Here is a 13,725-nt window from a genome sequence, read left to right on the forward strand (position 1 = left end):
CTGCTATTCTTAATGTGCAAGTTTTTCTGGTAAACAGCAATAGAATAAGAATTATTTCAATGCTCTGTACCACTGGTTTTGTGTTACTGTTCCATTAAGCTTGGTATAAGAATTGAAAGATACTTGGAACATTAAAGGATTAAAAAAAACTTTGCCTTGTTCTTGGGTATTTCCTTCTCTTGCCCATATCTGGTAAGCTTTAAGGATAATTGCATTTAATACCTTTTATTTGGAGGTTTTTACTTCATTGTGAGGATATAAAGCTACAAGTGAAGGACAAAGATGAGATGGGACATGTGTATGTATTGTAAATTCCTAAAATACTATGTAAATAAATGACATGAGTGTGCTTTAAAGAAATTTGTGTGTAGTGCCTTAAGTTAAATATATTTTGACCATATTGTTTGAATTCGTAGTTATGACTTCGTTATGATTTTAAAAACTTTATGTGAATAAAATCTACCAAAACATTTTAACCACAATTATTCAATATACAATGTGATGTCACTGATGACTTTTTAATTTGTCACCTTCTCGCAAAATATACATACTGTGATAGATGTCGACATGACTTAGTAATACTGCAAAATCCACCTAGGCATTCATTACAATTTTTTTAAAACCAGGATTCAGTTTGCAACATTTAACCAGATTTTTAAAGCAGTGTATAAATATGCAATCCAACATAAGGACATCACTGGAAAGAAAGCCAAGATAAATTTTGCAGAGTTTCTAGAGCTGTAATTTATTGACTTACAGTAGACAGGAAGAAGTTTGAAAAAAGGTGATTACAAAACACTCAGGGTGAGGGCGGGATTACAGTATTTAAACTTAGTTTTGTACATGGCCAGAGTATTTAACGTCTTTTCTAATATAGATTCAACAAAGTTTCCTCTAATAGAGCAGTGATTAATTTCCTCTTTTGACATTCATTGAATACTTCTAGGAACTGTGGGAAAACAAAAAAAAAGGCACTTTACTTTGGAAGAGAGTTCTGTAGCATTTCAAAAGTGGTAAAACTTTGTACTAACAAATTACTTTTGTCTCCTCATGGTTTAACTCCTGGGCTAAGGTCCTTGGATCCAGAACCATTTCCCAGGCCCTGCGCTTCCCGAAGTTTGGATGCCAGATTTACTGAATAAAATTGATTCCAATAGAGAAAGAACATTAAAACCAATTTCTTAATTAAAGATTGAGAAAGTATAAACTATTCTACAAAAAAGTTTCAGGCCCCCAAAACAGTGATCTCTTTTAGTGCCCCTTGGTTGGGTTTGATTATCCCTGTTATATTTGCTTCATAAAACTAGTGTTGTAGAAAAAAAAGCATGAGTTTTTGAGGGGCATATAACATTGATATCAAACCTGATAAAAATAGCATCAAAAAAAGAAAACTATAGATTTTCTAGAAATAGGCTCTTGTAAGAAACTGAAACTAATAATAGAATCGATCCTAATTTTACTTAAGAGGACAGAAAGCATTTTGAAAAGCAATTTTCAACTTAAATGGCAGGTGGCAAAGGGAGAAGACATTGCAAAATACATGCTGAACAAGAAAAATCGTTATCAACTAATCAACTTCAAAATAGACGACAGAGGATTTAGAGCAAACATGTCAGTGTTGTGATGGGGGGATTCCATTCCTGGGACCTTTTAAAAGTTCTTACTTACAGTTAGGAAGATTAGCTGGTCTACATGTTATTTCTATATGCTCATTTGTGTTGACTGCATACAAAGTTTGACCACAGAGACATGCAGATAAAACCAAAACAACAATGAAACTATCGAAAAATGATGAGTGACTAGATATTTCCCCAGCAAAGTTTAAAATTTTATTTTCCTTCAGGTAAACTCTCCTGCTGATATTTACAGGAAAATAAGTATCTGCAGATAAAGGAAACCATTCAATAATCAAATCTTCATATCAGAATTTTCATGATTTCATCAGTGTTACAGAATTTACTCTCTTCTTACTACTAAGGTAATAGCACCCTCTAAAATGAATTTAATGCAACAATTAGTTTAAATACACAGAGAGCACTTGAATAATAATGCTTTTAAATAGACCAGTTTCATCTTTCAGTCATTAGATTGGCATCTCAATAACGCAGATAAGTTCATCGCTACAAAGCAAGCCAATACGCGTGGTCACATGTTGTAAAATGTCTAATCCGGAGTTCAGACTTCTTGAGGAGTCTGCTATCTACCATCCCACTTCTCAGCTTTTTCATCTATAGTACATTTCCAGCGATTCCATTCTATCCCATTTAGAGGTTGTATTGGTGACATGAGAATTAAGTGCTAACACTGTTTACTGGTATCATCATTTAAAAATAATTCATTTGGGCTTCCCTGGTGGCGCTAGTGGTTGAGAGTCCGCTTGCCGATGCAGCGGACGCGGGTTTGTGCCCCGGTCCGGGAAGATCCCACACGCCGCGGAGCGGCTGGGCCCGTGAGCCATGGCCGCTTGAGCCTGCGCGTCCGGAGCCTGTGCTCCGCAGCGGGAGAGGCCACAACGGTGAGGGGCCCACGTACCACAAAAAAAATAAAATAAAAAAAAAATAATTCATTCACCTGATTTTAGGAAGCACTTCAATTATATTTTTCACTATGCCACTTTTGTTCTTTACATCTAGTTTATCCTTTCTGGAATACATTTACCACTTTACCTACTTTTAGCGAGTTGGTGCATAAATATACACAAAATCACAGTATTTTCTGTGGGCCACGTGTCTATAAACTGGTTTCTATTTTCTTCAAGGAAAGCTATTCTTTCCAGGGCCTTCTCTTTCCTCTAAGAAACCATAGGTAACACTACCCTCTCCCTAACCAGCCTACTTAAGAGATCTAAGGCACATCTTTCCATGGAAGGGAATGGGAAGCTGAGATGAACAGGCAGGTGAAAAAACCTACCCAGGAGGTAAAGTCTATTTGTGAACCTGGATTCATCTTTGAGTCCACTGAGCATTTGGTGAGTGGATATTCAGATATTTCAGGAAACAAGGCTATAACCTCAGCTCCTCTTGTTTCAATTACCTGTTACCTCTAGGAGCTTCACTATTTTTTGCCACCAGGCACCCTTTAGCATTGTCCTGGGTACACTGCAAACAATGGCCCTGCCTAATTTTTTCCCCCAAGTTTCTGTCTAATTTTTTTTCCCCCAAGCTCCACACAGTTCTTTTCAAGGATTGTGTGGCCTACATTTTCCCTAATGTAGTTTGTGCTCTCTTGCAATTCCAGACCTTCACATCCTGAAATCTAAAAGATGCTTGTGCTCTGTCACTACAGATTACCAGAAAGAAAACACTGTTTTATCTCATCTGATTTTGTAATGCGATTAATAGTGATTTCGTTTTCAAGGAAGCAAATAATTACAGAGCAAGAGAAAATATTGCTGAGGTGGTGCCTGATGCCTTCTAGTCAGACCAGTGCTAGACTCGAGAGGAAAGAAATGTATATTCATGGTGTCTTATTATTTTTTTTTCAAGCCTACAGAGTAGAGGTCTCATGGTGTCTTACTATTAAAATCAGAGTAAAATGACTAATCAGGAAACAGCAATAATGAATTTCATGATGGAAACAACATACCTGGAATGAATCCGTCAGTATTTGGATCTCTTTTTGGGGGGAAAAAGTAAATGAAAACCCATGTCCATTGCAAAGAAATATGACAAGGAGTGCCCACAGATGCACCCTGCTGTTGGGAATGCATCTCTTCAAAATTCAGTGTTCAAAGGTCATCACATTTCATTTTCAACAGTTTTCACTTTCTTCATGCTCTCCCAATTTAAGAAGATAGGTAGATTTCTACAGTATTCAGGAATTATTAGAAATTTCGTTCCGTTTGAACAAGGAATAACAGGTATTCTGGGACATGGGTGCAAAAGTTGTCTTTTTCAACCGAGTTATCAGACGTAATTGTCAATAAAGTGCATTTCACATAAATGTACCCATTAGGAGACTAATTTAAAGTGCAATATGTAAGGTACTTCAAATAGTGCAAAGTTGTTAAATATATACATTGTATGTGCCAAGTCCAAATAAAGCAGGATCTTACCTACCAGAAGCCAGAGAGGACAATGGAAACATACTTCCCCATCTTTCATCCTTTGCAGGTATGTGTATTTTGGTCCATGTGCATGAGTGTGTGTGTGTGTGTGTGTGTAGGACTGCCTCTGCATATGTATGTAACTGCTTAATGGTCTGTGCAAATGTTTGAAGCTGGTTTCCTAGAATTTGAAACCTTTAAACACTGACATAACTATGCAATCTCCACATCAAAGGAGCATTAGGCTTGTAATAATGGTTGAGATATTTCAGCCTGAAAATCTGGTAAGGCAGGTATTTGACTGCGAATTAAATGTTTAATGAAAATTATTAAAAACACAATAACTATAATGCTACCGAGAGAGACCCCTATGAAATAAGCATATGGTTCCTCTTGTTCATTTTCTCTTGGTTTGACACTACCATGGAGGAGAGGAGGGCTCTGTGTATAAGGACTTGCTCTTGGAGTTGGTGAACTGAGCAGATCCTGGACGTTCCTGAGTGATCCGTTGTGTGGCACCGCAGTGATATTGAGGAGGTGGCAGAGCAGGGGGTACAGATCTGTTGAGTTCATGGCCTCTTTTGTGAAATTCTTTCGGAAGGCAGGACCGTGGGCTAAAAACATGGGATGCATTTCTGCTAATGCATTATCATAACCGTGGTTGCCTACTGTGAAGATAAAATGCATGAACAAGTTAGCCAACCATATGGTATTAAAATGGAATAATTGTATCATCAAATTGTGAACTTAAATTTTATCTAATTTGACTTTTTTTTTTTTTTTTTCCTTTGTGGTACACGGGCCTCTCACTGTTGTGGCCTCTCCCATTTTGGAGCACAGGCTCCGGACACGCAGGCTCAGTGGCCATGGCTCACGGGCCCAGCCACTCCGTGGCATGCGGGATCCTCCTGGACCGGGGCACGAACCCGTGTCCCCTGCATCGGCAGGCGGACTCTCAACCACTGCGCCACCAGGGAAGCCCGCCATGATTCTTTTGAGTTTATTATTCAAGTGAAAATAACGCTGGAGTTATGAATCACTAGGAATCATCTGACGGGACTGTGCTATTCTAGTTAATTAATCGATAGTAACCTTGGGAAATGTGCCATTATATAATTTGTAATTGATTGGATGACTGCTGTGCTCATGTCTATGAAAAGTTGGATCTAGACTCTAATCATGGAGGCAAAGATAAATCATATCACACTTCTTACTAGAAAATCAGATTTGAAGTGAACTCACTATGACTTAGAAAACTTTTCCCATGAAGAGGGACTTTGTTTCATAATGGTAGCCCCTACAATAAATGCTTGATCCAGTAGACAGTATTTAAATACTGTCTATTATTAATAATGGATGCCTAAGGGCAGAGGTTCTCAAACTTGAATCTCAAGCTTGAGACCCCGGGGTAGGGGGATGGGTGCAGGTAAAAACACAGATTGCTGGGCTCTACCCTCACAGTTTCTAGTTCAGTAGATCTGGTTGGGCCCAAGAATCTGCATTTCTAACAAGTTCCCAGGTGATTTGGGTGCTGCTGGTCCAGGGAACACACTTTGAGAACCACTGCTTTTGGACATTAGGGCTGAATTCTCTTATAGAACTCAGGCTGAGGACTGTAGTAGCCAGTACTTAATTATTTGTTGAATAGACAATTACGCTGAACATGATGTAACAGAAATAGGAGCACTATTAAGGTTTTCTGCTCAAAATAGGTGTGACTCATCTAGTATGTGTAGTTCACCAAACCAGAATTTCAAGAGAGCCACTTACATTTATGTTAATTGTAAATTGTCATTCAATCTCCTCAGAGATAGCAGTTCTTTTTTGAGCAACCCCTCCAACCTAAGAGCTACCTGCACAATACATGAAAACCTGAACATATAAAGGTGGCAACTATTCTCCTGGCCAAGGAAATTACTTGTAAAAGCCTTCTTAAAACAGCTCTCCTGGCCTGATCAAATATTGTTTTACAGATTATTATCTATATGTAAAACCTGTTTTCAGGACCAGAACCCATGTACCTGTATACATCTGCCAATATGCCTTACATATGCTCTACAAATGCCATGGCCAGGCAACTGCTTTTCTCTTTATCAATAAACATGATGGGAACCCAATTCTAGCTAAAGGGACATTTTGTTCATCTTTTATATGTATCAAGGACCAGTGCCTAAAAGAACATTTCTAGATAGTGTTGACACCATGTGCTTGCTTCAACATTCAAGTAACAGAATGGAAACAACTCCCAGTGAATTGATTGGTAGTGTGTGTTAATATCTCCATCAGCTGAGAAAGTGGAACGCATCCAAGAGAGAGAATTTCAGATGGGGGCTCGTTACGAAAGTGCTGAAGCTCAGAAGCAAACATGGGATGGCAAGGTTACCCAGTGAGTAGAACAGTGGGAACCTCCCATGGCCCCCACGCTGGAGGGACAGAAGGAAGAGGTAGTGTCCCCAGAACCCCAAAGCCAGGACTACCCAGTAGGCACTGAGGCCATAGAGCAGGAAGTCGTCCAGAGCTGGGATCACAGAGGACATGAAGTCACTGTTAGAGACACAGCCTGGGGCAGAGAGAGTGGGGGAAAAATACCCTGGCTTTCTCCCAAACTCCAGCCTTCCACACTCCTGCAAAGGTCCTCTATTGACCAAACTGAACCAGAAACCAGTTAGCAAAGGAGCCTGGGAAATTTAGTCTGTAGGGATCTGTCACTGCTGATAGAAAGCAGAGCAGGGTAAGGGCGGGGAGTTTGAGAGCAAATATGCAAATAACAGGCAAAATAAAAATCCTGTGGATGACTTTTCCATTTGACTAACTTGTTAAAAGCTACATGAGAAGGGGAAACTACACTTAAGGATAGCAGGGGGGGCTTCCCTGGTGGCGCAGTGGTTGAGAGTCCGCCTGCCGATGCAGGGGACACGGGTTCATGCCCCGGTCCGGGAAGATCCCACATGCCGCGGAGCGGCTGGGCCCGTGAGCCATGGCCGCTGAGCCTGCGCGTCCGGAGCCTGTGCTCCACAGCGGGAGAGGCGACAACAGTGAGAGGCCCGCGTGCCGCAAAAAAAAAAGAAAAAAGGATAGCAGGGGGACCTCCATGGTGGTCCAGTGGTTAAGACTCTGCGCTTCCAGTGCAGGGGGCGTGGGTTCGATCCCTGGGTGGGGAGCTAAGATCCCACAAGCTGCATGGTGTGGCCAAAAATAAATTTAAAAAAAAAAAGGATAGCAGGAAGCTCTTTATTTTGCATGCTTTAATTTTAAATAGGATTTACATTATATTCTAAATTTATTCAATGGAAATATCTCCAAAATTATACCACTAGATATTCATTAGGAAAATATATCTTGATATATTTTTATCCATGCCAATATGCACTTATTTTTAGAAATGTTTCCAAGGTGTAAAGCAAAGCTGGCCTATATTTGGTAGAGCCAGAAGCGCAAAAGAAACTAGAAAGCTAGCAACTGAAAAGAAAAACAGAGATTAAACTCTTTGGAAATCAGAGTATAAAACGATGCAGAAAATGATTCAATTTATAAAATTCAGTTAGGTCTTCCTCCGGAACATAATGGTTATAATAAGCAGTACAGGGCACTGTGCTTTTCTTTGGTCTGAAGGCTTCAAGAGAAGTAAATGTTCCACTTTTAGGAGGTTACCTCATTTTAAAGCCCCAATAAATCTTTATTGGGATCTTTATTGGATCTTTATTTAGCTATTAATGTGTGACACTAGCTAGTTATTCAATCGATAAACAGACTGTTGAATACGGCAGAAACAACTCCCACTTAGCCTCCACTTTAGCAGACAACGATGCAGAATGGGGAGAAATACTATAACATACTCACACAGAAAGTCATCTGACTTATTCCGTAAAATATACCACCCTTCGTCAGCCACTGCGAGAATTGGCTGAATTCGACTGTTGTGTTTGTAATGCCATCTGTCTGGAATCTCTTCTTTTTTGTAAACAGTCAGATTAGGATGAGCATGAGCTAGTGCTTCATAGACTTCATCAAATCTGCCTAAAAGAGAAGGATGAGGAGAGGCAGTCAGAACAAGACACTCACTGCTACAGCCAAAGAAACAACCATGGCAACACAGGTCAATCAATGCAGACATCCTACTGACGTAGACAGCCAGCAAGTTCAAGGTAATGAAGGCTCACCAGACACTTTAGAACTCCCATCCCCTTTGAGGAAATCATCTTGTGGGGGAAACTGAGAAATAATCTTCTCTTAAAGTAAATTCACCTTAAGAGAAGACATTTTACAGAAACAGAAATCTCTAATCCCTAAAGATTAAATACACACACACACACACACACACACACACACACACACACAGGTACTAAGTGGTGGCACAAAGTAAAATGTCAAGGGCACTGCAACATCTAAACAAAACCAAAGAGCTAAGTTCTGGTAGTTCTGAGTACAGAAATAGAGACTCTCAAGACAAGAAAATTCGGTAAGTGGAGGGTGAGGGTTGGTCAAACGTTCTTTGAAACCCTGGAGGCGTTGCAGAAGTACTCCCTGTAACTTCAAACGCAGTACACCTGGGCAATATCTTTCATCCTTTTCTTGTTTTTCAAATCCATTTGTTGGGGCTTCCTCCCTGCCGACAAGGGAACACCATACCAACTTGATCAGGGGAACTGAAGGGTTAATGCAATTTTCTGAACCACAGAAGATTGCTATTTTGTATTGAATTGGTAGAAATGTTTGTGTGCCGCTGCACGTGCCTATTTTAACATTCACTGTTTCCTATGATCCTCTTAATTCCCCTGCGAGGGATCTAACTCTCATTTGTGAGCTCTTCCGCTTTTCAAGATCTGTTTTCTCATTGGATGCCTAGACTGACCCCAGGAGGTGATAAAACAAACGTCAGGAGTTGCAAGTCTGAGTCTTGCTCTGCACTTACCTTTTGACCTGGGGATGTTAAACCTTTTGAGCTTGTTCACCTATCTTTAAAACAGAAATAACGAGAGACAGAGCTGGTATGAGGCTTCCAGGAGAGGTTTGTAAAAAGTTTGAGGTACTGTTACTACTTCCCCTGTTTACAGATAAGAAAACTAAATCTCAGGACGACCGAAACTCTCTCCTTCCTATACCCCACTGCTTCCCTATTAAGCAGGTCCTGACTAAGGATCCACTGAAGGCTTTAGGGCTTCCATAAAATCACTGTTAACTGCAGGCACATTTTGTATTTATCTTCCCATCTCAATTTCTCTGAGAATGGAGGCTGTAGCTTTCACCATATCCAATGACTCCAAAATGGTTAAACGCGACTACCATAAATACATAGAGAGAGTATCAGTTTTAATATTCTAGGAAAAAGTGAAAAATCAGACTCTGAGAAAAGAGAGTTTGTCTTTTCAGAGACTAAGGATTAAATCCCAGAATATTACCATGACAAAGGCAAGCACACTTGAAAGACACAGAAACAAAAATCCCCCACTCAATCGCACTGGGCACACGCAGACCAGGCCCCAGACCCCCAGTCAGTTCAGACTTACCTTCTTTGGGCAAGATGGCTGCCACCGGCGACTTGTCAATCAGGGTATAGTGGTCTTTATCCAGATACTGGTCAAGCTCTATGATCCTTTCCTCAGAACACTGCGTCATTCCGTGATCACTTGTGATGATTAGGTTCAGAACGTTCCACAACTTTGCCTTTTTCAGCATTCGTATGAGATACCCTAACCTCTGGTCAATATCTGAAATGACAGGCCCCATGAGTGGGCTGTCTGGTCCCAAAAGGTGGCCCATGTCATCAGGTTCTTCCCAATAGAGAAGACCAAGATTGATGGGCTCTTTCGATGTAAACCATTCAATAATTTTGGCAACTCTCTCTTCAAATGAAACGGACTCATTGTAAGGCATATAGTAAGTAGGAAAGCTTTTATGTATTTTGACATCTGTTCCGGGCCACATGGCTGCACCACTCGTGTGTCCCGCCCTCTGATTTGTGATCCATATTGGCGTCGCTTCTTCCCAAAACTCAGAATCATAAATGTTCATATTATCCAAGGAGAAAGATTTGTTCAGAACAGGATCAAACATGTCATTGGCCACAATGCCATGATTCTCGGCAAAGAGGCCAGTTACCAAAGTATAATGGTTAGGGTAGGTCTTTGTAATAAAAATATTAGTAACTTGCTTCACGTGGACACCATATTCTTTAACATGATGAAAATGGGGTGTTGGAACTCTGTATAAGTAATCCCAACGGAATCCATCAAATGAAACTAGTAGAACCTTTGGCTGGTCTGGTTGGAGAGAAAATGTAATTGAAAGTGTCAATGCAGCAAGTATGAAGGACACCCAGAGAAGTTTTGAAGTCATTTTCAAAGTACTTGATCAGTTCAGTGTAAGACAATCTGTTTAAGAAACATATAGAAGTTAATGGCAATCATTTTGTTTTGTATACTTCACCCAAAACGGAGAGGGACGGTGCTGAGTAATCCCTGTTACATCGTAAATCACAGCCTGGAAGGATTACGCTGCAGAACTTCATCTTAAAACAAGAGACCTGGGGCTCCCTGTGTAAATAAAGCTAAAACTTCTATTTGCATTTTAGAAACTGTTTTAGTTTCCAAGAATTTATTGAAACACTCCTCAAAGAAATTATGTAAATAAGCTCCTCAGATATCATTTTAAAAGATGATATAATTTACATACAACTTTTCAGAAACATTTTCAGGTTGACTCAGACTTCTGACTCCTGGTCAGAAACATTATATAGTCAAATACCTGTGGACATATTTATCATTATGGTTAGATGGGCTATAGGGACCTAGCAACAAGCAACTTTGCACTAGCAAATTTAAAAATAATACTTTTTAAAAGTACATGTGTACACCTCTGTTTTTCAAGGGCAAGGCCTTGTGTCTGGTCCATCATGGTAAGAGATGTGAGAGATGTCACGAGAGAAAGGAGAAAATAGATTAACTTGGTATCCTGAAGTGACAAAATTTGTGACATTCAAATATATTTGAGAAATGTAATTTGCATTCATGTATTGTCAATCAAAGCATAGCCTTCTTTAAACAAAACAATTAGATTATGAACTAAGTATAAACTGAAACGTAATTCTAAAACTTGATGTTGGCCTTCCTAATCTTAAAATTCATCAACATTTAGTCTTATCAGTGATGTGTGTAGAAAAGGCACTTCCCAGGATTAAATTATCTCTTGGGATCAAGGTTGTTGTTATTGTCGTTGGTAATCCGCCTATATTTCTAAAAAGCTTTTATTCTATTCAAGAAAGCTAATAAGAGATAATATGAAAAAACAATACATAGGTAAATTTGGTCAGTTCCCATTAGGTTTGCAAATCCAGTAAGGATCTTCCGTTCTCTCCCTCTGCTGTCCATTCTTGCATGAAGGTATTTATAAGCCCACCGAAACCTGGATCTAACCGTATTTTGTGTCAAGAAATCTCTTGAGAGGCTTCCCTGCTGGCGCAGTGGTTAAGAATCCGCCTGCCAATGCACGGGACACGGGTTCGATCCCTGGTCCGGGAAGATCCCACATGCCACAGAGCAGCTAAGCCCGTGTGCCACAACTACTGAGCCTCTAGAGCCCGTGAGCCACAACTACTGAAGCCCGCATGCCTAGAGCCCGTGCTCCGCAACAAGAGAAGCCACTGCAATGAGAAGCCTGTGCAGAGCAACAAAGAGTAGCCCCCACTCGCCGCAACTCCAGAAAGCCCACGCACAGCAACGAAGACTCAACGCGGCCCCCAAAATAAATAAATAGATAGATAAATAAATAAATTGATATTAAAAAAAGCAATCGAATTCAGCTTTGGACATCTTCCTAATTTGAATATGCTGAAGACATACTTAAACCTCAAAATTAGACCCTGTCTTGCCTTGCTGTAAGTGCAGGTAAATAAAAACTGCTTGGTGTGCTTGCTTTGCTGTCAGGGGCAAGAATTCTGTTTTGTTTTTTAATTGATTTCAGCATACCTACAACTGAAATTGTTGCTTAAACTGAAATTGTTTTAGGTATTGGTCTCCAGACAATGGTTCAAAAATTAAATTTAAAAACTATTTCTCAAACAGCAATAAACTTTCAAAACCTGGAAGGAATGTGAATAATCAGTTCCCATAAGGAACTGCAAGTATACTTATTAACATTTCTGGCTAAGAATGGTGATCCTTTCCTCTTTCTCTCCTTCACCTTCCTAACACAAGGAAGGATACTATGAACCAAATGCAATTTAAGGCTAAAAAAGAATCAACTATATGAAACATCTGATTTTCCTCTATTTTAATAAATTAATTCAGCAACTGTGGTAAGCAGGAAAGAACTGCTTTCCTGGGACAAATGAAAACAAACAAAGGCTAAGTGTTGCCTCAAGCTTAGGAATGTTTGGTAAGACAACATCATCACATCGATGACATAAAGCAACAAACTGGGAAGTGGGGGTAGGGATGAAAGGAGATCTGATTTCTTCTCCACGCACAAAATGCTCCACTGCGCAGTGGAATCCCTAGTTCTGGGCCCAGATTTCACTGAGCTGCATTCCAGTTCCTCCTCCCCTCCAACCCTTCCCCCACAGACAGCCTTGGAAATCTGGAGGGACGGGGCGCCAAGAAACGAGAGGAAGGACACTGAAGGAGGAGCAGGTGTGTGTAGAGCGAATATACATCAAGAGGAGGGTGATGCATCGCCCCATCTTCTTCACCGGGATTCCATCCTAGCTCCTGGAAGGATCCCGAGGTAGGGTACGTTTCCAATTCGCAAACCTCCCGCCCACCAAGGCTGGCAGATGCCCTAACGTGCTCTGGGTATGTGTGCAGTGGAAATGGGTGGGAGGGTAGTTTGGGGAGCCCGCAGGAGGCGGGTGGGTCCCCGGCAGGCCAGCCTCCCACACTCCCGGACTCTTACCCTCGCGGCGATCCGCTCAGTCCACATCTGCTTGGGGCAATGGGAGGGAGGGCCTGGAGGGGCTCCCTCCCGCACACCGGGGGCAATAGCGGGGAGGCGGCGAGCAAGGGACACCCCCCCCCCCCCCAGAACCTGCAGTCCCTCACCTTTAAGCCACCTCAGCGCAGAGCACCTGACCAGCACCGCAGGCCCGACGCAGGCCCCGCCTCTTGGCTCCCATTGGCTACAGTGGGACGGTTCCTGCTGGGGTTGCGGAGCAAAAGCCGGGCTCCTGGGATCGCTGTCCCGCCTGTCAATCAGCGCGAGCGGGGCGGGCGCTGTGGGGTTCGGAGGGTGGATAGGGCGGGAGCCGGGGGAGCTCGAGGAGGCGTGGACCCGGCCGGGAGGCCCGAGGGCGGGGAGGCGAAGGTGCCGGGCGCTCGCTAAGGCCTTCTCTGCCGGGTCACGAAACCTTTATGCGCTGTGCTTGTTCTAGACGGGCAGTTGTGCCTGTAGTCAGTGATGCAGAGAGATCATAGTGCGCTATCCCATTTTTTTGTTTTGTTTTCTTACCACAAATGGGTGGCACCATACCCTGGACTTTACTCCGAGGAACACCTGAGCATCCCAGGATATCGATAGGACGATGCAAAATCTAATTGAAAAGGATTTAATTTAGTGAGCTCGGCAGCCCCAATGTTTATTGTCCAGGTTTTGGCAATGTCAGGTCTCTGAGGGATCTGCAATAGTGTGGCACCTAAGAATGCACATATTACACCAAGCCGGGTTCCCAATCGGGCTAATTTACACAG

The 13,725-nt window shown here is 41.6% G+C and overlaps 1 protein-coding gene across 2 annotated transcripts; it reads right to left on the minus strand.

Annotated features, from left to right (window-relative positions):
- Positions 1–2,467: 2,467 nt before the first annotated feature.
- On the minus strand, positions 2,468–13,150 carry ENPP5 (ectonucleotide pyrophosphatase/phosphodiesterase family member 5). 2 transcript variants are annotated; one of them, XM_027127436.1, is made up of 4 exons: positions 13,081–13,150; positions 9,553–10,416; positions 7,886–8,062; positions 2,468–4,713 (listed from the first exon to the last, which is right to left on the minus strand). In XM_027127436.1, the coding sequence occupies exons 2-4, from the start codon at positions 10,379–10,381 to the stop codon at positions 4,286–4,288; spliced, it is 1,434 nt and encodes a 477-aa protein (XP_026983237.1). In that variant the 5' UTR covers positions 10,382–10,416; positions 13,081–13,150; the 3' UTR covers positions 2,468–4,285. The 2 variants fall into 2 exon arrangements, with proteins under 2 accessions (XP_026983237.1, XP_026983236.1); XM_027127435.1 differs by lacking the exon at positions 13,081–13,150 and adding an exon at positions 12,935–13,063.
- Between the last annotated feature and the right edge of the window lie 575 nt (positions 13,151–13,725).

This window comes from Aethalodelphis obliquidens, unplaced genomic scaffold (genome assembly GCF_003676395.1).
Source record: "Aethalodelphis obliquidens isolate GAN/ISIS:26980383/991018 unplaced genomic scaffold, ASM367639v1 scaffold31, whole genome shotgun sequence".
NCBI classification, from domain to species: domain Eukaryota; kingdom Metazoa; phylum Chordata; class Mammalia; order Artiodactyla; family Delphinidae; genus Aethalodelphis; species Aethalodelphis obliquidens.